Raw genomic sequence first — 20358 nt, forward strand, 5'->3', positions numbered from 1 at the left:
GACACATAAATTATTTTTATTAATTTTTGCAACTAAAACACTTTTTATTAACAATAAACAAATACATAGATGAAAAGACAAATTAGCAATATTTCGTCATTAATTTTAAGATTTTAAATTGTTTTCGAGTTAGAATACAAAAATAAATTCTAAACACCAAAGTGTTTTGATTAGTTTGTTAAATAAATGTTATACAAACATATTTTTGATACTAAAAAATAAGATTTAAAGTTATGTTGGCTAACTATGGTGTTACACATTGACATTTAGGCAAAAATAAAGAAGTTTGAACAACTATAATTTACCTTAGATTAATTCTACTACAAGAGTATTTTGAAAAGTAAAAACAACAAAAAGTTACATCACAAAAATTTTTTCTATTTCATTTGCATCAAATTCTTTATTTGTTTTAGGACATTTAACTTTTCCATTTTGTGTTATTAAAGCAAGACCCTGTAGTAAAAAATTAGGTAAATATATTGCTAAAAAATAGAAAATTTTTAAGAAATTTTCATAATACTATTGCAAAAAAAATGGCTGTATATATCTTCATTCTCAAAGTGGGATGGTATAATGCGCGACCTAAACATAGAGTAACAACAGTTATCCGACCCAGTCTCAAGTTGACTTTAGCAGTTTGGATATTATATATTATAATTGCCTGATAATAATGCTGCTGCTTAAGTGCTGGCTCAGCAGGAGTTCATACCCCTTATAGCGCTTTACATAAGGGTGCTACAGCATGAGATCAGTGGGTATCGAACCCACAACCTTATAGTAGTGTAGCAAGTGTTCTTACCATATTATATAGTTATCCCATGTTAAATTAATACAACTCGAAACTTGTTTTTTTTTAAATTCAAAAATAAAAACTAACCTTTTCTCCATATACATAACCATTAGGCAACATCATTGGTTGGTTATTCTCATTCATAAGTTTACCAGTTATTGCACAAATCAATCTAGAATGAGCACAATGGGCAAAAGGTAATGGTTGACTAAGTTCATTGAATAATGGGGAACAAACGGGACAATCTGTTGACTTGGTTTGTTCATTGTAACATTGACTGCACATAAAAAACAAGTGATAATTTTTTATTTTGTATATATCTTTATCCTCGATGTGGAAAGGTCGAATACATTACCTTAACAAAAAGTTACATCAGCTACTCCAACCTAGTCTCGAGTTGCCTTTAGCAGTTTAGAATATTATAGATTATAATTGCCCAATAATTATACTGCTGAATAAGTATTGGCTCAGCAGGAGTTCACACTGTTTATAGCACCTAACTTAAGGGCGCTACAGCATGAAAGCAGTGGGGATTGAATCCATGATTTCAAGTGGTAATAAATCTATATAACCGAGCCTAGTGCACAATATGTATATATATATATGTCCAATTTATACTGCCTTTTGTGGTGCTTGTATAAACTATCTCCGACATGGTTTATTTTTACAAAATATTTAACAAAACAAAGTTGTCACCTACTGAGTTTTTAGGCCAGCTAGTCCAGCTTGCAGAGTGACTTTAAATATTGAAGTATCACCAAGTTGATGTAACCTGTAATTTTCATATCTAAATTGTTCTTTAATATGATCCCATCTGCTGGGAGAAAATAAACTTTGGTATCTTGAAATTGGAGTGTCAGATGTAAAGGCAAGTAAACCCATTACCTAAAAAAAGGTCTTTTTAAAAACAAGCATATATTCGAAAACTAAAACTGCTCTTAACATAGTTATACCAAACTCAGTGCCAAGTTAATTTTCAATTTTTAAACCAAATTTAGTTTGTTACTTGTTTGACTTCTTCTAATTGATCTCCTTCTGCACATGATAAAAATTTACGAGCATGACTAAAAACATTTAAAATTAAAAAAAAAAAGTTAAAACATTAAAAAAATAAAGTGGATAGTCAAACTAAAAGTTATAACACAGTAATTGTAATTTTAAACTTGGGTTTTACACAATACCAACCTAACAGCCTCAATTCTATTATTTTGTTTTACAAGTTCAATAAATTGTTGCACATGGAGGCAAAACTCAAGATTGCTTTTAAGTTTTCGAAGTCGAGATCTGTTGTCATGGCACCAAGCCAGACAAAGAGAGCTCTGATGATTGTCGAGTGATTCCTCCACTTCCCAAGCTGTGATGAAGACTTCTGTGTTTACAAGATCCTGGAAAATAAATAAATTTTAAGTTTTTATATTAAGCCCCAAGAAAAAACTGCAATTTGTGGTGCGTGGGTGAATTATTACATGCAAATGTTATTTGTGAGTTGCAACCGTATTACAACAATTAAAATGCAGCCAGTAGGGCAAGTAATTTAGGTTCTGGTGCCTATAAAATACTGATAAAATAGATTTCATATTTAATTTATGAGTTTAAATTTAAGGCCAAACTTACAGTGATATCAGATTCGGTGGCAAGCTTTAAAGCACTATCATAAAAACCACATCTTAGAAGGTGATCAACGACCAAGCGATCAAACCTTGTTTTCTTCCACTGGATGGCGATAGAGGGGTCCTGACTTGCATGTTCCTAACAACGAATTTGTAAATAATATTTAGAAAATAACATATGTCATGTAATATCGGTTAATTATTTAAAAATGTAAAATGTACAAGAAAAAATGGTTAAAGAATAGATTGATTTGTTATAATAATATAAAAAAATCTAATTTTAATTCGGTCTCACGTAAGTGTATATGTTAAAGTGTTATGTTACAGAGTTTTGCAATTTTTTAAATAATGTATATAGCATGTTAGTATGGTTGACAATGAATCACAAAATGCCTTTAAAATCTTTAAAAAATGTCTGTGGTACTTACAATTTAATTTTCGAAAATACTCGAAAATGATTACCAAAAAAAACAAGTTACCATATGTTTTTGTGTGACGTAGAAAGTACCAAGTAGCGTAGTGAATGTATGCAAGCTGGTACTTTTTACGTCATCACAAACAGGGCTTCCCTTTTTTTTTAAATTAATTAATTTTAATTTTTTTTTATAAGTAGTATAACTTAAAATGTAGGTGAAATTATTTAAAGTTAAAATCATTTTTGTGTTCAGTGACACCAACTTTATTAATTTTTGAGTATAAAAATATCGCTAATATATGACTTTAAATAATTTAAAAAATTAAGGAAAAACAAAAATAAATGAGTATCATTTTTATGAACAAATTTACAATTTATTTGTAGTAACAGATGTTAATGACAATAAATAGAAATTATGGGTAATGTTTGAATTACAACTGAATTGAATCATCATTTCCTGAATTACTACAATAACATTAACATCAATTCAAGTAAACTAGTGGTAATGTTATATACCAAATGGATGATACTGTTACAATATATTTAACATAGTAATCAATATGTAAATTATATCAACTTTTATCAACCCATGGGCATTCTAAATAGACATTAAAACTGTTAACTTTAGATTAAAGTAGAAATTAAACTTACTTTTAAATGTTCAACTCTTCTCTTACATAGTTTGGCACTGGATTCTTCTTGTGCTATTGCATCACCAGCCTAAATTGAAAAAGTATTTAATTAAATATCAAATGGACAAAAATGTAAAATCATTATATATATTATATATTTATAATATTTTTTTGTATATATCTTTATCCTCGATGTGGAAAGGTCGAATGCGCAACCTAAACATAGAGTAACATCAGTTACTCCAACCCAGTCTCTAGTTGCCTCAGTTACTCCAACCCAGTCTCGAGTTATAGAAAATATGATTGCCCGGTAGTTATGCTGCTAATTAAGTGTTGGCTCAGCAGGAGTTTATACCATTTATAGCGCCTTACTCAGGGGCGCTACACCATGAGACCAGTGGGGATTAAACCCACGACCTCATGGTGGTGTACCAAGTGTTCATACCATTACACCACGCTGCTGGTAAGTAGTTATCTAAAACAGGAGCATCCGTAACTACGAATTAGACTAACACACTCTTTGGTACCTAGTTTTAATCCATAATTTATATTTATAACAAAATGCCTTAAAAAAATTAAATCAAAAAATGTTGAAACAAGAAAATTAATCAAAATTTAAAATGTATACTACACAAATAATGCAATGTACCAAAAGCAGTAACAAAAAAGACTAAATTTGAATATTTACTTTTCGTTTCATGCTTTGTAGTTTTTCCACCACGCCATCTAACATTAGAGCCACGGTTCCATTTGTGGTAATCCCAGATTCCATGCATTTCTCCAACTCATTCAAGGCACTTGCAAGCCCATGAAATTCACGATCAATCGTCTTTTGTGCACTTCTAAATCTCTTGTTCAAGATCTCATACGGAACCTTAAAATTAAGTTTTAATATTCAACACTAAAAGTTAAGATTTATCACAATTTTAGATGACATGTACTTTACAATTTTTATAAAATTATGAATATAAAGGTATTAAGAAGTACAAGGGTATAAAGATAACAAATTTACCACTTAGCCTCGTTTATGGACAACACAACTTAAACATAAAAAACAAACGTAAACACACAATATAAAAAGGAAATAAAATACAGTAAAACTAGGATTAAGTAAACACGTTATTGCAGGTATTTTGCTTATTTATTTTATATTTAAATACACGTTCTTACCTTTAATGTTCCATATTCTTGTACTTTAATATCCATTCCATTTTGAGTCGACATTTTAACGAAAAACTTTAAAAAATCGAAAAATCTTCAGATAAACAAATGACAAAATAAACACTTAGGTCAAAGGTTAGGAGGTCAGAAGGTTAGTATCACAAAAACTAAACAAATTGCTCACATTAAATAAACCTAGGTATTTCTATTAAACTATTTAAAATATACTATTAATTTTTTTGTAACGTTAACTCTTAATTTTTAAATATAAATGTAATGTTATATTGTAAAAATATTTTGTAAAAAATCTCACATTTTAGCGCCAAAATTATCACTTTTAGTCATTCTATCTGCTCCAGCTGTTTTTTGTTTACATTTTGCAGATCACATTTTACTTGAACAAAATACTAAGACACAAAAAACGCGTTTACAATGTTTTTAGGCATAAATGTTTACATAAGATTGTTTTGATTTATAGATACTATGTAAATATAGGTATCTGACTTTAAATGTTAAATTTTTTCATCCTTAAATGGTGTTTAAATGAGCAATATTTTAACACGTAACTTTGATTATGTTTCTCGACGTTCTTCTTATAATTGGAATCATATTTGGTTGTGTTTTGGTCGTGATTTTATTTATTTCCGTTCTCTGGTTTATAGTATGGAAGATATTTCTCAAAAGATTTAAATTTATTCAAGAACTGACAGAAGAGAGCACCCCAGAAAAAGAGAGGGCAAAAAGAAAGAGAATAAATTGACTTTAAAAAAAATGTAATACAATTTATTAAAAAAATGTAATACAAGCTTCAAAGACCTTTAAAATAGTATTTTCGTTCATTTGCAATCATAAAAAGTAACTATTTTTATTCTAATTGTACAGAACTGTGTTTTAATAACTAATATTTTAAAGTATTTTTACTGTGCTATATTTTCTTAGGTGTTTATAAATAAACAAAAATTAAATCATGTTAATTTCAGTGCTGTTGTTTATTTTATTTATCAAGAAAAAATATTTATTCAGTTTTACTGGTATATACAACATCAATAAGTATAAAAAAAAATAACAAATATTTTAGATGGTAACGAAGCAAAAAATATATTTGGTTTTGTATAAGTATAACTAATTATTTACAAGTGAATGTTACAAATAGTAGGGTTTAATAAATGTAAACCTAAACATAAAGCAGTAATTTAATTACAGAATTCTAAAAATACACACTAAATAAAAATCACAAATGTTACATATACATCAATAATAACATAATCAATTGACATAACCTAAATTAACTTAAAAGCCAAATTTAATTGGCTTTTATTTCTATCAACAGCCGATGTATTTTTTTATGTTGTTTTAGCATTGGCTAAAATGTAGGTGTTACAAATATTTACGATTTACATATTTCACTTGCTTACATTATTAAGCGTAAAAAAATAAATTGGAAATATTATGATACAAAAAATCAAACTTTTTATTTCGGAATACTTGAAAATGCTGACCCTTTGACCTTGGTTGGTCGCTGAGGCGTGGCGGAAGGGGTCGGAATTATGGGAATAAAATGCTAAAAATAAAAACTCAAAATTATTAAATAAAAAAACAAAAAACTTACCAAATTTTTTAACTTAAAGTTGCCTTTTTTTGTATATATCTTTATCCTCGATGTGGGAAAGTCAAATGAGCGACTTAAACATAGAGTAACATCAGTTACTCCGACCCAGTCTCGAGTTGCCTGTGGCAGTTTGGGATATTATAGATTATAATTGCCCGATAATTATGCTGCTGATTAAGTGCTAGGTCAGCAGGAGTTTATACTGTTTATAGCGCCTTACTCAAGGGCGCTACAGCATGAGATTAGTGGGAATTGAACCCACGACCTTCTGTGTGATGTGGTGCCTTGTTTAACTTACTGTTAAATCCCCATTATCTAAAACCTCAGCAACTGGGTCGTTGGATTTTTCTTGACCGGTGAGTAACTGTCTGTAAATAAAAACAACAATTTTAGGTAATAGATTGTCTCGTTAAACTTTTAAACTAAATTTAAAATTAAACAACAATGTTCACTTCTTTAATTTTTGAATGTTCACAATAATTAAATAACATTTCGCAAATTACAATAATATAATACAAATAATATTATTACAAATTATAAATAAAAAGTATTTACTTTATTAAAACCCGAATAAGAAAGTGTTTACCTTTTGATCTTGCATGTTAGCAAAGCTACTTCATCATCCAATAATATCTTAGCATATTGTTGAGAGATCCGACTTTTGAGCATCCCTGAAGACTTGGGCCTGATATTTATTTAAATTTGTTTATTTTTTTTAAATTTGTGGGTCATTAGAAAATTTAACACTATATTGTTTTTTTTATTTTGGTTTTTCGCACATTAATAAAAGTAAATAATAAATACGATATACAATAAATATTACAACAATGCGACGGAAAAAATGACAAAATCAATTTAATGATTTAAAACATGCCAAAAGAATTAATGTTTACATGAAGATATTAAGTATGTTATGACATGGTCACCAAACCCAAAATTTTTGTATTACTTATAAACTTTATTTTAACCTTATTTCATACTATATTGTACATCTATTTAAAAGAAAACAATGATAAAGTTAAATATTGATTGGTTCTTACTTTGGCATATGAAATCTTTGTGTAGGGGGTTTTATTTTGTTTATTGGTTTTGGTTGAACTATTACATTTTTCTTGGTTAAGGAAACTAAAAATAAATTTGATTTTAATCAGCTTTTTAAGTTACACATTCTTACATTTTATATTTGTTGTATCAAGTAGAGGTACTAAATATTTCATTTGTTAATTACCTTTTGTTTGTGGAAAAACTAATTTACTTGTAAACACCAAACTTTTTTCAGAGGAAAAACTTGTTTGATCTGCAAAAATATGTTGTAAATTATGTAAAAATTATGAATTCTTTTTAAATTTACTTATTTTTAGTGAGGGAAAGAGAAGTTAAAGGCCTAAAAATAAGAGCAACAAGAGTTATCTTTAGTCTTCAGCTAGTTTTGGTAGTTGGGGGTATTATTGATTATAATTGAATCGGCAGCGTGATGTAGTGGTAAGAGCACTTGCTACACCACACATGAGGTCGTGCGTTCAATCCCCACTGATATTATGTTGTAGCGCCCTTAAGTAAGGTGCTATAAACGGTATGAACTCCTGCTGAGCCAACACTTAATCAGCAGCGTAATTACCGGGCAATTATAATCTATAATATCCCAAACTGCCACAGGCAACATGTGACTGGGTTGGAGTAACTGATGTTACTCTATGTTTAAGTCGCACATTCGACTTTTACACAACGAGGATAAAGATATATACAAAAAGAAAAATTGCCTGATATTTAATCTGTCAATCGGTTGAAGTTCGCATAGCACATTACTTTAGGAAGTCACAGCATAAATGCTGTGGAAATCAAACCCACGACCTTATGAGCAAAGTCAAGTGTTAACCAATACACTGTCACCAGTAGTTATCATACTATAGCCAAACCCCTTTTGTTACCTTTGTGATGGGAAGAATTAAAACTCCATTTTAACTGTGTTTCCTCATTATTATTATTATGCGATGCTTGTTGAGAAGTAGTTGGTAGCACAAGATTGTTGTTGTTCTTGTTTGAAGTTGTGGGTAGTATTTCCTTGGGAATTACCTCGATGTTGTTGTTGGACTCCTTTCTTAATTCCAAGTCCCAAGACTTTGACAAAATATTACTTGAATTCTCAGGGATTTCAGTTTTGGATTGATCTGGTTGTAAAATTTTAGAAGTATTTCTAACACTTTGCTTTACCATTGTGGGACTAGGTTGATTTTCTTGGCTTAATATATTGTGATATGTTTGGTTTTTATTTGGTTTAACTCGTGCTTGTTTATTTGGATTAGAATTTAGTAATATTGTCGCTCGATTTTGTAAGATTGCCCCCCGTTCCAGTTCTAACCTAGTTTGTTCTCTTAATTCTTTCAACTTTACCTCGAAATATTCATCCTAAAATGATAATCAAAAATAATTTTTTAAATATGCAATTGTTTAATTTTTAATCGAGCTTTTAATAAAAAAAAATGTTTATATAACTAACAACATTTTGGATTAAAATCTTAGATTGACATAGTAAAACTTTACCGAAAGATCTAATTTTGCTTGAAATTTTTCATCAGGTTTTGGCGGTGGGTTAATGTTGGTTTTTAGATTGGGTTCTCTAGAAACAAAATTGTCATTAACAAATTAAAAAGTAAAAGAAATTAATAAACTTACATTTTTTTCTTTACAATAGGAGATAAAATGTTGTTCTTTACAGTAATATCAGTTTTGACAATGACATCATCACATTTTTCTATGACATCATCATTTTTACTTAGGACATCACTTTCAATTGGTTCAATTTCATTGTCTTCTTTTATGACATCACAATAATTAAGATTTGCCGAAAACTCGGTTATAACCCCAGCAAAAATATTTTGAACACTTTTTCGTCTTACTTTTCGCAACTGCTGATTCATCAACTTTAACACCTCTTCGGCATTTACCATTTTAGGAAGAGCATTTTGCTGAGTCACAACATTTTGCTGAGTCACAGGTTTTTGCGCAACTACTTTTTGCTGAGTCAGAGCGTTGGATATACGAGCAGGACTTTTCTTTTTAATTTGTTGAATTGTATCAGCCAAGTTTTCTTTATTTTCCTCAAACACAAAAGTTGGCTTGACAGGAGAACTTATTTCTTGATCCAGTTGTTTTTTTAAAGGGGGGAAAACAGGGCTTCTAACCTCGGTGTTGAGTAAAGTTGGTGCCACTATTTCAATGTCACATTCCTCTTCTAAACATCAAAGAAAAAAAAACTTTTTAAAGATAGGTAAAAACATATTATAAATTTTCATTAAGAAAAAAACATTTTACTGTACTTACCCTCATCTTGTGACAAGCTTTTTATTCTAATCGGAGATTTTTGTTGAAAAGATTTCTTTGATTTTAAAATCGATGTTGGTGGGTTCTTGGTTTGGGGACTTTCCTCGAACAAATGTCGAGCCAACTTGTCCTAAAGAAACAAAATGTAGAAAACTTTAATTTAGTCACCTCCACAATATTTTATTTAAAAAAGCTATAGGGGCATAGTTGTAGTATTATGTTTAAACATATATCTTGATAAAAAACCCTTACCTGAACTATCGGTGAGGTTTCATCCGCCCAACGAATCGACTTTTTATTGTCTACTAAAACAAACGTAAATTTAATTAAAAAATAATTTGATTTTACAAATTTATTTATTAAAATGTAAAAAACATATAAACAGTCCGATTCATATTTACTGGCAGCGTGGTGTAGTGGTAAGAACACTTGCTACACCACACATGAGGTCGTGGGTTCAATTCCCACTGAGCTCATGCTGTAACGCCCTTGAATAAGGCGCTATGAACTTCTGCTGAGCCAGCACTTAATCAGCAGTATAATTATCGGGAAATTATAATCTATAATATCCCAAACTGCCACAGGCAACTCGAGACTGGGTCAGAGTAACTGATATTACTTTATGTTTAAGTCGTGCATTTGACTTTCCCTCATCGAGGATAAAGATATATACAAAAAAATATATATATATGCTTGACAGAACAATTTGCTTACCCCTTTTTCTTGGCATCCTGAATGGTGTTGGGGTTGCAATTTTCAACACCCTTACTGCAGGGGAGAAGGGGACTTTATTTGGGGCTACCTTGTTTTTAAAGTAATTTCCCCTAACAGCAGGTGATGGGGGAACTTTGCCTCTAATAACTACCCTCTGTAAATTAAAAAAAAACTGAGTTATTTTAATTACACAACTGGGAATAATTTCATTGACTCCATAGAACCTTAGATATTGGGAATGGCATACTTATATAAATAACTTCTATGTTATAAAGTCATTTTGTTACGCTGTTTTATATATTTACAATTGCTTCAAGTGTAAGTGATCAGGTAAGGAAGATATTTAAACATAACACAATATATTAATTCATAAATTTGGCAAATTCGAACTAATTACCTCTGGTGCCGGAGATTGAAATGGCAAAAGTGCTTTTCTTGTGGCTAAAAAAAAAAAAAAATAGGCAATCTTTAACAATATGTAAAAAAAAGTTTTTAAATGCCGGCAGTGTGGTGTAGTGGTTAGAACAACTACATAAGATCCTGGGTTCAATCCCCAGTGATCTCATGATGTAGCGCCCTTAAGTAAAGCGCTATAAACGGTATAAACTTCTGCTAAGCCAGCACCTAATCAGCAGCATAACTATCGGGCAATTATAATCTATAATATCCCAAACTGCCACAGGCAACTTAAGATTGGGTCCGGGTAACAAATGTTACATTATGTTTAGTGTCCTGCATTCGACCTTCCCACATCAAGGATAAAGATAAACAAAAAAAGATTGATATTTTAAAATATTTAAATCTTACCTTGTCCATTTATTGGAACTCGTTGAGGAAGTTTATTTTTACAACCTCCTGCGGCTGTAACATTGTGGGCAAAATCAGGTTTGTTTGTTTGGTTTGAACGTGATGTTGGTTGACTTTTAAACCATGAAACATAATTTTAATTAATGCTTATCTAGAGTTATTATCAGTTAATAAGATCAATTATGTACTGATATATCAGCCAGTCTGGAAAGTAGGCCAGTTTTCGATGAGATCTCGTGCGTGCATGCGTAAAAAATGATGTGACCGCGCGTGCACGCGACTACAATTTTCAATCTACGTGGGCACACGTGTTTCTTAAATTTGGCATAAAAATGCTACCACAAGGCATCAGTATTTCACGTGTGCAAATTTTTTTAAAAACCAGGCGTTCAAAACGTTAATTTCCAGCTTGCATTTTTTCACCGAAAAAAAATCTCGTGCGTGCACGCTGCCCTACTTTCGAGATTGGGTTATAAGGGGACCAGAAGCTTCGGTCGTGGGAAAATTCGGCCTGCAAAAAACGCGGGGGGTCAATGACGAAATTTGCTGCGTAAATATTTTGAATTTCGATAAAATATGGTCTTACGTTGACATCAAACGTGGGCTTTACGCCGTGGCCTTCCCGCAGTTAGATCTGTAGATTAAAAATTGTGAAGGTCGAAAGTAAATTTTGCACGGCCGAAGCTTCTGGCAACCGGTTATAACATTGACACGTAAAATATTTGGTAAATCACAGTCTAGCAGTATAAAAATATTAGAGAAACATACCTTCTTACAGGAATTCCTGATTTTTGTCTTGATTTATTAATATTTGGTTTTCCCAATCTTGAAACTGGCATTTTATTCTTTACTTTGTTTTTGATTTAAAATCAGATTTAAAAACAGTTTTCTAACAGTTTCTAACGCTATAATCAGATAATAACAAGTAATATTTAAATGTAAATAAACACAAGCAGACAAGCTGACAAGACATTAGGAGTTTTATAGACGATTTTTTAATAATAAAATAAGTATTTTAACTAAAAAATAAAATCATAATTAATTAACTTAAATATTTTACATAGGAATTACTAACAAACATTCGCTTAAACTGTTTGTAAAAACAAAATGAAGTAAATAAAAAAAAAAAATCTTAAATTTAAAATTTTTAAAATACACGCGTCTACGCTTCAGTAATTACAAAGATTCTCAACATTTTTCAGATAATTTAGTAAATTCTTTTTTATTAAATAAACAAAAAATATTTAATTAATTAACAATAATTATATAAAAATATCAAATATTAAAGTTTTATTAGTAAAAGTGGAAAATATAAGCTTTTACATTTTTTAAAGATCACATTTGTGTCATAACCCCTCTTGTTTGTTTGTTTATTTTAAGCTTTCAGGAAATATTTTTTTAAGCACGTGTTTAAATCAAGAGTGCCTGAATATTAAACTTTTAGATGTTTACATTAACATTATTGGAAGATTTAATAAGCAATGCTGTTCAGAAATACAATGAAGTTATGGAAATGGCTGGTAAGCGTTTTGTGGGAATGTTACTTTTACGTTATATTATTTTCTCTCCTTATATATATATTTTTTTTTGTATATATCTTTATCCTCGATGTGGGAAGATCGAATGCGCGACTTTAACATGGAGTAAGAACTGTTATTCCGACCCAGTCTTGAGTTTCATTTGGCAGTTTGGGATGTTGTAGATTATAACTGTCCGGTAATTGGTAATTATGCTGCTGATTAAGTGTTAGCTCAGCAGGAGTTTATACCATTTATAGCACCTTACTCAAGGGGCTACAGCATGAGGGCAGTTGGGATCAAACCCACGACCCCACGGTGGTGGAGCAAGTGTTCTTACCACTACACGACGCTGCTGGTTCCAAAACTTATTCAGCAGCATATAATTATAATCTATAATATTTAAATCTGCAAAGTCAACTCAAGACTGGGTCAGCTGGTCAGGGTAACTGATGTTACATTAAGGTCATAAGGTTGATCTTACTACACCAAGGACAAATAAATAAAGAAAACTAATAATTAAACAAAAAATTTTAGACCCCAGATCTTCAGGGTTTCCGTTTATGAATTCACCTGGACTAAATTTATTGGGAACACTGACTTATTTGTTTATTGTAACATATGCTGGACCTAAATATATGAAGAATAAACCAGCTTTTAACTTAAGGAAAATTATTCTTGTTTACAACATCATTATGGTCATATTTTCTACCTATATATTCTATGAGGTAGGAATTGCTTAGAATTTATATATAAAATTTTTTTAATGTAAACTAATACAATTACTTAAAGTCATATATTAGCGATATTTTTATACTCAAAAATTAATAAAGTTGGTGTCATTGAACACAAAAATGGTTTTAACTTTAAATAATTTCAATTACTTTTTAAGTAATACAACTTAAAAAAAATTAAAATTAATTAAAAATAAAGAAAGGGGAAGCCCTGTTTGTGATGACGTCGAAAGTACCAGCCTGTATACATTCACTACGCTACTTGGTACTTTCTATGTCACACAAAAAAATATGGTAACCTGTTTTTTTATGTTATTCATTTTCCAGTATTTTTGAAAATTAAATTGTAAGTACCACATACATTTTCTAAAGATTCATTTTTTTTTTTTATTCATTGTCAACCATACTAACGTGCTATATACATCACTTAAAAAATTACAAAACTCTGTAATATAACAGTTTAAACACAAACCATAAAAATTTTAATTTAAAAATATATTTTTAACATTTAGTTTCTAGCTTCAGGTTGGTATAGAGATTATTCCTTTGTTTGCCAGCAATGTAATTATTCAACTCAACCTAAACCACTGAGAATGGTTAGGGTGTGTTACCTATTTTGGACAACTAAATATATTGAATTTTTGGACACTGTAAGTTTATTGTATGGCTAATAAAAAGCAGATATTGTAAAGTAGAACTTAAAATGTTGTTGTAAGATTTTATTAACATTATTATAGTTAAAATATTTGTTACTTTAAACAAAAATTGATGTAGCATTTGTATTATTTTTTTCACGACCTTTAACACTGTTTTTTTTTTATATATATATTTTTTTATTAATTGTTTTTACCAACTTTTTTTTTAGTTTTTCTTTATAGCACGGAAGAAGTTTGATCACGTTTCATTCCTCCATGTATTCCACCATAGTTTGATGGCTTTTACTTGGTGGTGGGGGGTCAAGTTCTCACCAGGTACTTGCTTTAGATTATCATTCATTATATATATTAAAAATAATTGTGTTTTTCTTGCATTATTAATCTACATCCATGTGTTGGGTTTATATATTTTGATTGCCCAACTTTTTTAATAATGTTTTGTGGATGTTTGTTAATGTATTTCTATATATTATGAAGCTTTATAGATGATATATATCAAAATGTATGTTTATTTTTATAGGCCTTTAACATAAAAAATGCAGTTTGTGGTGTGTAGGTAAATTATCGTGAGCAAATATTAGTTGCAAGTTGCATAATAATTAAAATGCAGCCTATATGGCACCCCATTTACTGGTTTTTATGAAAGAATTTTTAGATATATTTTAATATTTTAATTTGTAAAAGATTTGTTGTGAAAAAACCTACATTTAATTTTAAACCATTCTTTAATACATGTATTCTATTTCTATTGAAGGTGGATTAGGCACTTTCCATGCCTTGATTAACTCTTTTGTTCACATGGTTATGTATTCTTATTATGCCATAGCTTCAATGGGTCCAAACTATCAACACTATTTATGGTGGAAAAAATATCTGACCGGGTTTCAAATGGTAAGTTTAAGTAATTTGTAAATGAACACGTTTTTGTAGTTTTTTAATTTTTTTTACATTTATTTATCCTCATTGTGGAAAGGTCAACTTCATGACCTCAACATAGAGTAACATCAGTTACCCTGATCCAGTATCGAATTACCCTTAGCAGTTTGGGGTATTATATAAATTAAAATTGCCCGATAATTAGGCTGTTGAATATGAGTTGGCTCAACAGGAGTTCATCTATAGCACCTTACTCGAAGGCACATAGACATTAGAGCAGTGTGAATCAAACCCTGGACCCCATGTAGTAAAGCCAGGTGTTCTAACCACTATACCAGACTGCCGGGTAATTTTAAAAAGTCATAATTTAATATTTTTAGACACAGTTTGTTGTGGTGTTCTCTCACATGTTGAACATAATGATATTCCATGATTGCAAATATCCAGTTGTATTTAAATATCTTATAACAAGTTATGGTAAGTTTTACTTTTTTTTATCTTTATCCTCAATGTGGGAAGGTCGAATGCATGTGCCCAAACATAGAGTAATATCAGTTACTCCGACCCAGTCTCAAGTTGCCTGTGGCAGTTTGGGATATTATAGAGATTATAATTGCTCGTTTATTTAGCTGCTGATTAAGTGTTGGCTTAGCTTTTATAGCCTTACTCAAAGACGCTAAAGCATGAGAGCAGTAAGGATTAAACCCATGACCTCATGTAGTGAACAAAGTGTTCTGAGCACTACACCACGTTGCCGGTAAAGATGTAAATTTTTTGGTTACATTCAACTTTTGTTTCAGGAATTGCCTTTCTTATTTTATTTGCCAATTTTTGGTATCAATCTTATGTAAAAAAAGGAAAATGGAGGAATTTAACAAATCAGCAACTAAAAAATGGTGGAATTAAAAATAATCAAATAAAAAATGGTGCATTGAAAAATGGAGGTCTTAAAAATGGTTTTCACAAAAAGATTGTTGTAAAAGATGATTAATGTTAGGAAAAATGGTATTCCAAATTATGAAATATTGTGTTTAGATAATTAACATTTATTGTAGTAAATATAAATCTAAAATAATGCAGTTATAAAATGTTGTTGCAAATTTTGTGAATTTTATTTTAAATTTTTTGTAAAACATTTTTATAAAATTCATTTTATTTTATTGATATATTTTTAAGTGTTGTCTGTGATAGAGCTAATTCAGTCTGTAATTTTTAGAATAATTTTCATTTATCACCAAATATATTGAATGCATTTATAACTTGTTTACCAACAATAAGACCAATTGTGTTAGCATTTTGTACTCTAGATTACTGTTGTTCACATTTTCATTTTATTGCTTCAGCATTTCATCTGTTTTTGTACTTGAAACTTTTTTTTTCTGTAACTGTTACTGTCCTATTACCACTGCTTGAATCATAATTAAATTATTGTAACTTGAATTTTTTTAGTTTACTTTTGATTTTACTGTGAAAATCATTATAAATTCTTCAAATTTTGAATTTGTGCTTTTTTAAATTATTTACTTTTTAGGTCTAATTTTTTTTTAATTTTTTACCAAAATTTATATCTACAATTTTGTGTCTGAAATATTTATGTTTGTGCCACCATTCTTGCATGTCTTCATAGTCAGTTTTCATTGTTTATTATATAAATGTTCCATAAAAAAACATAAATATTAAGTTGAAAGGTAATTTGGTATTCTTGCAAAGATTTGGCAAGAAAAGTTTTATTTAAAAGTTTGATTATTCGTTGTATTTGGTTCAGGAAAATGAACACAGCCTTCATATTCTGTCCCATAGAACCACTCACTCAACGATTCAACAACCTTGTCTTTAACACCTTTATGTAGCATACTGCACAACTGTAATAACCCATATAGCGGAGCCTTGTCAGGAGGCGAATTTAATTGTTTAGGTAGAAGAGAAATAGGGGAAGTAAAACGCAATTCCCGCCATTTAAAATACTTCATATAAGCTTCATCGTTATCATCAAGATACTTCAAGTACTTGACTAATTCTTCAGGTGTTTTGTAGTCTTCAGTGTGTATGTAGGAATCAGGAGGCAGAACATCAAATACGTTCTCTTTTGTTGGCCCCCAAATGATAGGGACGAGCCCTCTAAAAAGATAAATGCAACTACAAGTTAATTAAACTTTATCACTTTTTTTGTATATACCTTCATCCTCGATGTTGAAAAGTCGAATGCGCGACTTAAACATAGAGTAACATCAGTTACTTCGACCCAGTCTCTAGTTGCCTGTGGCAGTTTGGGATATTATAGATTATAATTGCCTGGTTATTATGCTGCTGATTAAGTGTTGTCTCAGCAGGAGTTTGTACCGTTTATAGCGCATTACTCGCGCTACAGCATAAGAGCAGTGGGGATGGAACCCACGACCTCATGGTGGTGTAGCAAGAGTTCTTATCACTACACCACGCTGCCGGTTACGTTAATAAAAATAAACATAAATTAGATTTATGAATCTTTTGTTATTCAGTTTTGAAGGCTATTTACACTTTAGCTTAAAAATAATTATAAGTAAAGTTTACCCAAAGAAGCTACGATATAAGAAAGTTAAACAAACACTTTAACAGTTAAAATAAACTAAACATACGTATATAGTGAATTCGATCGGGTTTTTTCAGTAATATAGTCTCGGCAATGCCACGAGTTTTCAAAAGCGAAATAAAATTTATATTTGGTCATAAATTTAGTTTTTATTTCTTGGTTTATTTTGTTCTCTGCCTTATCATCTATTTTTCTTGATCTGGGGAACGTTTTATCATGAAAACATTTTCCAAATGTGTCCACTTGTAAACCAGCCTAAAAATATATGTTTTTTGTATTATTATAATTATATTCTCATTATAGAAAAGCAAACTTTACGGCCTTAAAATTTCTCTCATTTGTGAATATGGAATATGTCTTTAAGATGATTTTGGCAGTTTAAATATTATTAACTTTTTTTTACTTAAACTTGCTACAACATGGAAGCAGTAGGGATCAAACCAATGAACTTATGATTTAATTCCAAGTGTTTCGAATACTATATTACGCCACTGATGTTGTAATATCATCGGCAGGGTGGTGTAGTCGTAGTCGACAACGTGGATTCACTATATAAGGTCCTGGGTTTAATTTCCACTGATCCCATATTGTAACACACTTAAGTAAGGTGGTATTAACGGTATCAACTCCTTCTGAGCCAACATTTATTTAACAAAACAAATATCGGGCAATTATGATCCATAATATCCAAAATTGCATAATGCAACCTGAGACTGGGTCGGGGGAACTGAGATTACTCTATGTTTAGGTTGTGAAGTCAACCTTTCCACATCAAAGAAAAATAAATGTAAAAAAAGCAAAAAAGAATTGTCTACACCATGAAATAAAAATTGTTTTTTTAACAGGTTGTGTGCCTTTGGAAAAAAATTAATATTTTATGTACTGTGTAGGAAATTAAATTGTTTAGTGGATAATTAGACACTGGTAAACTTACTTTTATTAGCGCCATTGCGTATTCAAATCGTGCTCGAGAGCCTCCTACATCTTTACAATTGCTAACGACCCACACTGCCACCTTGCGTTTTGCTTCTAACAAACTAGTTAAGTTTTCGTTCAATACGCCCATTGTATGGTTTTGCGTATAATGAAAACTAACCGGGTTATAGATGTCGGAATCTCTCCTAAAAAATAGAGCTTTTTTTAGATTTATTAATTTTTGATGTGAAAAGCTCAATTTTACAATCCAAACATAGAGTAACATTTGTTACTTGATCTAGTCCCGATTTGCTTTTGACAGTTTCGAATATTATTAATTATAATTGCCTGATATTAATTTTTAGGTGGATTTTTGGGTGCTTAAAAGCCCTATTATTTAAATGCAGTGGGAATTAAACCAAAACTTTTTTTTTTAAAGTAAAAACTTAACTATACAAACCTATGCGTCATTGTCAAGTTAAAATGATTTTTATCATAATTTTCGAAAGTGAAATTCCTGTAATTTAATGACCAGGGTGATTCTTTTGTAGCCCAAATATAAAGTTGGTCTTTTCTCCTAAAAAGATAAATATTATTTTTTATTTTTTTTCAGGTATTTATCCTCGATGTGGAAAGGTCAACTGCACAACCTAAACATAAAATAACATCAATTACCTTGACCCAGTCTTAAGTTGGCTTTAACAGTTTGGGATATTATAGATTATAATTGCCTGATAATTAAGCTTTTAATAAAGTGTTGGTTCAGCAGAAGTTTACAGCACCTTACTAAAGAGCGCTACAGCCTGAGAGCAGTGAGGATCGAACTAAGGACCTCAGGAAAATCTGTATTTACTTGTTTTATATTTTGAGAATTAAATTAAAATAACAAATTCAAAGAAGAAACAATAAATATTTTGTTGTTGCCTTGTTTTGGGATCGGGAAAATCTTTGATGCGATAATCGAAAACAATCGCGTCACTATTGTTCAATTTTTGTCGGTCGCTTGTGACGTAACAGTTGCCATCTTGAGTTTTTATAAGGCCGGTTTTTGAAATATTTTTGAAGGACTTTTCTTTCCAATTTAAGATTAAAAAGCTTTTTTTCCTTAAAATTATATATTTTTTTTAAATTATAATTTATTTAGTTTAAAAAATTTTAATTAAGTTGCAAAATGTTGTAAATTTTTTACCTTATTTTTAATTTTTCACTTTGAACTTTTGTATGTTTGATAATTTTACTTTCATTAACAAGGTTAACAAGGTTGTATTTTACATATTTCTTCGCCATTTCTTCATGTTCTTGGAAAGAATTAAAATTTTTTTTAAACATTTATTTTAAAGCTTTTTTTATACTGTTTACTTTTATGTAATTTTGTCCTAAAAATGTTTAAAATAAACTTACCTAGCATTGGGTTTACTCCAAACAAATATAGAGCAATAGAAGTTAACCCAATAACAAGAATAATAGAAAATACACTTCTGTAAAAAATAAATAAATAAATTTTATTTTAAACTAATCAATATTTAATTTACTGATATGCGTTAACATAGAATAACATTTGTTACTACACCCAGTCTCGAGTTGACTTTGACAGTTTGGGATATTATTGATTATATTTGCTCTAAAATTAAACTACTGATTGGTTTTTGTATTTTTTTTTAGTTGATATTATAAATTTAGCTGAACAATATAATTTCAAAATTTAAAATAATAAACTAATTATTACCTCACGTTTGTCGACATTTTTTTAGATTTTACTAACTTTTTGAACTAACATAAATAAATACAATTGAACAGTAAATATAATGATGCTAACGTCTTGCAATTTAACAAAAATTAAACTAATTAATATTAGGTTTCGGCATTATATTTGTCACAAAAAATCTTGTTAAGTCACTCGACATATGTTTGTTTAATTCTGAGTAAATTGTATTGGTTTATTATGTAAAGTTTCAAGAAAAACGTATGTTATATCTGGAATTATTCATACTGCTACGTTATGCAATTCTTTTTGCTGTAGCGCCCTTGAGTA

At 29.9% G+C, this 20358-nt stretch overlaps 4 protein-coding genes across 4 annotated transcripts; 1 reads left to right on the forward strand and 3 right to left on the reverse strand.

The window, feature by feature from the left end:
* Nucleotides 1-123: 123 nt before the first annotated feature.
* Nucleotides 124-4742, reverse strand: LOC145744614 (E3 ubiquitin-protein transferase MAEA-like). Its single transcript, XM_082562507.1, has 9 exons — nucleotides 4618-4742; nucleotides 4136-4321; nucleotides 3467-3535; nucleotides 2405-2539; nucleotides 1976-2175; nucleotides 1797-1854; nucleotides 1491-1675; nucleotides 878-1067; nucleotides 124-453 (listed from the first exon to the last, which is right to left on the reverse strand). Exons 1-9 carry the CDS (start codon nucleotides 4669-4671, stop codon nucleotides 358-360), a joined length of 1173 nt encoding a protein of 390 aa, XP_082418633.1. The 5' UTR covers nucleotides 4672-4742; the 3' UTR covers nucleotides 124-357.
* A 1201-nt stretch (nucleotides 4743-5943) lies between these two features.
* Nucleotides 5944-11964, reverse strand: LOC145745725 (uncharacterized). Its single transcript, XM_082563875.1, has 14 exons — nucleotides 11828-11964; nucleotides 11060-11172; nucleotides 10650-10693; nucleotides 10253-10406; nucleotides 9791-9843; nucleotides 9539-9668; nucleotides 8891-9449; nucleotides 8759-8834; nucleotides 8146-8623; nucleotides 7446-7514; nucleotides 7258-7342; nucleotides 6804-6902; nucleotides 6516-6585; nucleotides 5944-6169 (listed from the first exon to the last, which is right to left on the reverse strand). The coding sequence occupies exons 1-14, from the start codon at nucleotides 11896-11898 to the stop codon at nucleotides 6080-6082; spliced, it is 2091 nt and encodes a 696-aa protein (XP_082420001.1). The 5' UTR covers nucleotides 11899-11964; the 3' UTR covers nucleotides 5944-6079.
* A 482-nt stretch (nucleotides 11965-12446) lies between these two features.
* On the forward strand, nucleotides 12447-16370 carry LOC145745393 (very long chain fatty acid elongase 7-like). The gene is made up of 7 exons (XM_082563455.1): nucleotides 12447-12579; nucleotides 13114-13304; nucleotides 13823-13960; nucleotides 14176-14281; nucleotides 14721-14857; nucleotides 15223-15319; nucleotides 15643-16370. Exons 1-7 carry the CDS (start codon nucleotides 12504-12506, stop codon nucleotides 15831-15833), a joined length of 936 nt encoding a protein of 311 aa, XP_082419581.1. The 5' UTR covers nucleotides 12447-12503; the 3' UTR covers nucleotides 15834-16370.
* A 199-nt stretch (nucleotides 16371-16569) lies between these two features.
* On the reverse strand, nucleotides 16570-20069 carry LOC145746029 (4-galactosyl-N-acetylglucosaminide 3-alpha-L-fucosyltransferase FUT6-like). The gene is made up of 7 exons (XM_082564208.1): nucleotides 20053-20069; nucleotides 19728-19804; nucleotides 19516-19624; nucleotides 18787-18903; nucleotides 18346-18532; nucleotides 17458-17666; nucleotides 16570-16960 (listed from the first exon to the last, which is right to left on the reverse strand). The coding sequence occupies exons 1-7, from the start codon at nucleotides 20067-20069 to the stop codon at nucleotides 16570-16572; spliced, it is 1107 nt and encodes a 368-aa protein (XP_082420334.1).
* Between the last annotated feature and the right edge of the window lie 289 nt (nucleotides 20070-20358).

The sequence above is a fragment of the Corella eumyota genome, chromosome 3, assembly GCF_963082875.1.
Source record: "Corella eumyota chromosome 3, kaCorEumy4.1, whole genome shotgun sequence".
NCBI lineage: Eukaryota > Metazoa > Chordata > Ascidiacea > Phlebobranchia > Corellidae > Corella > Corella eumyota.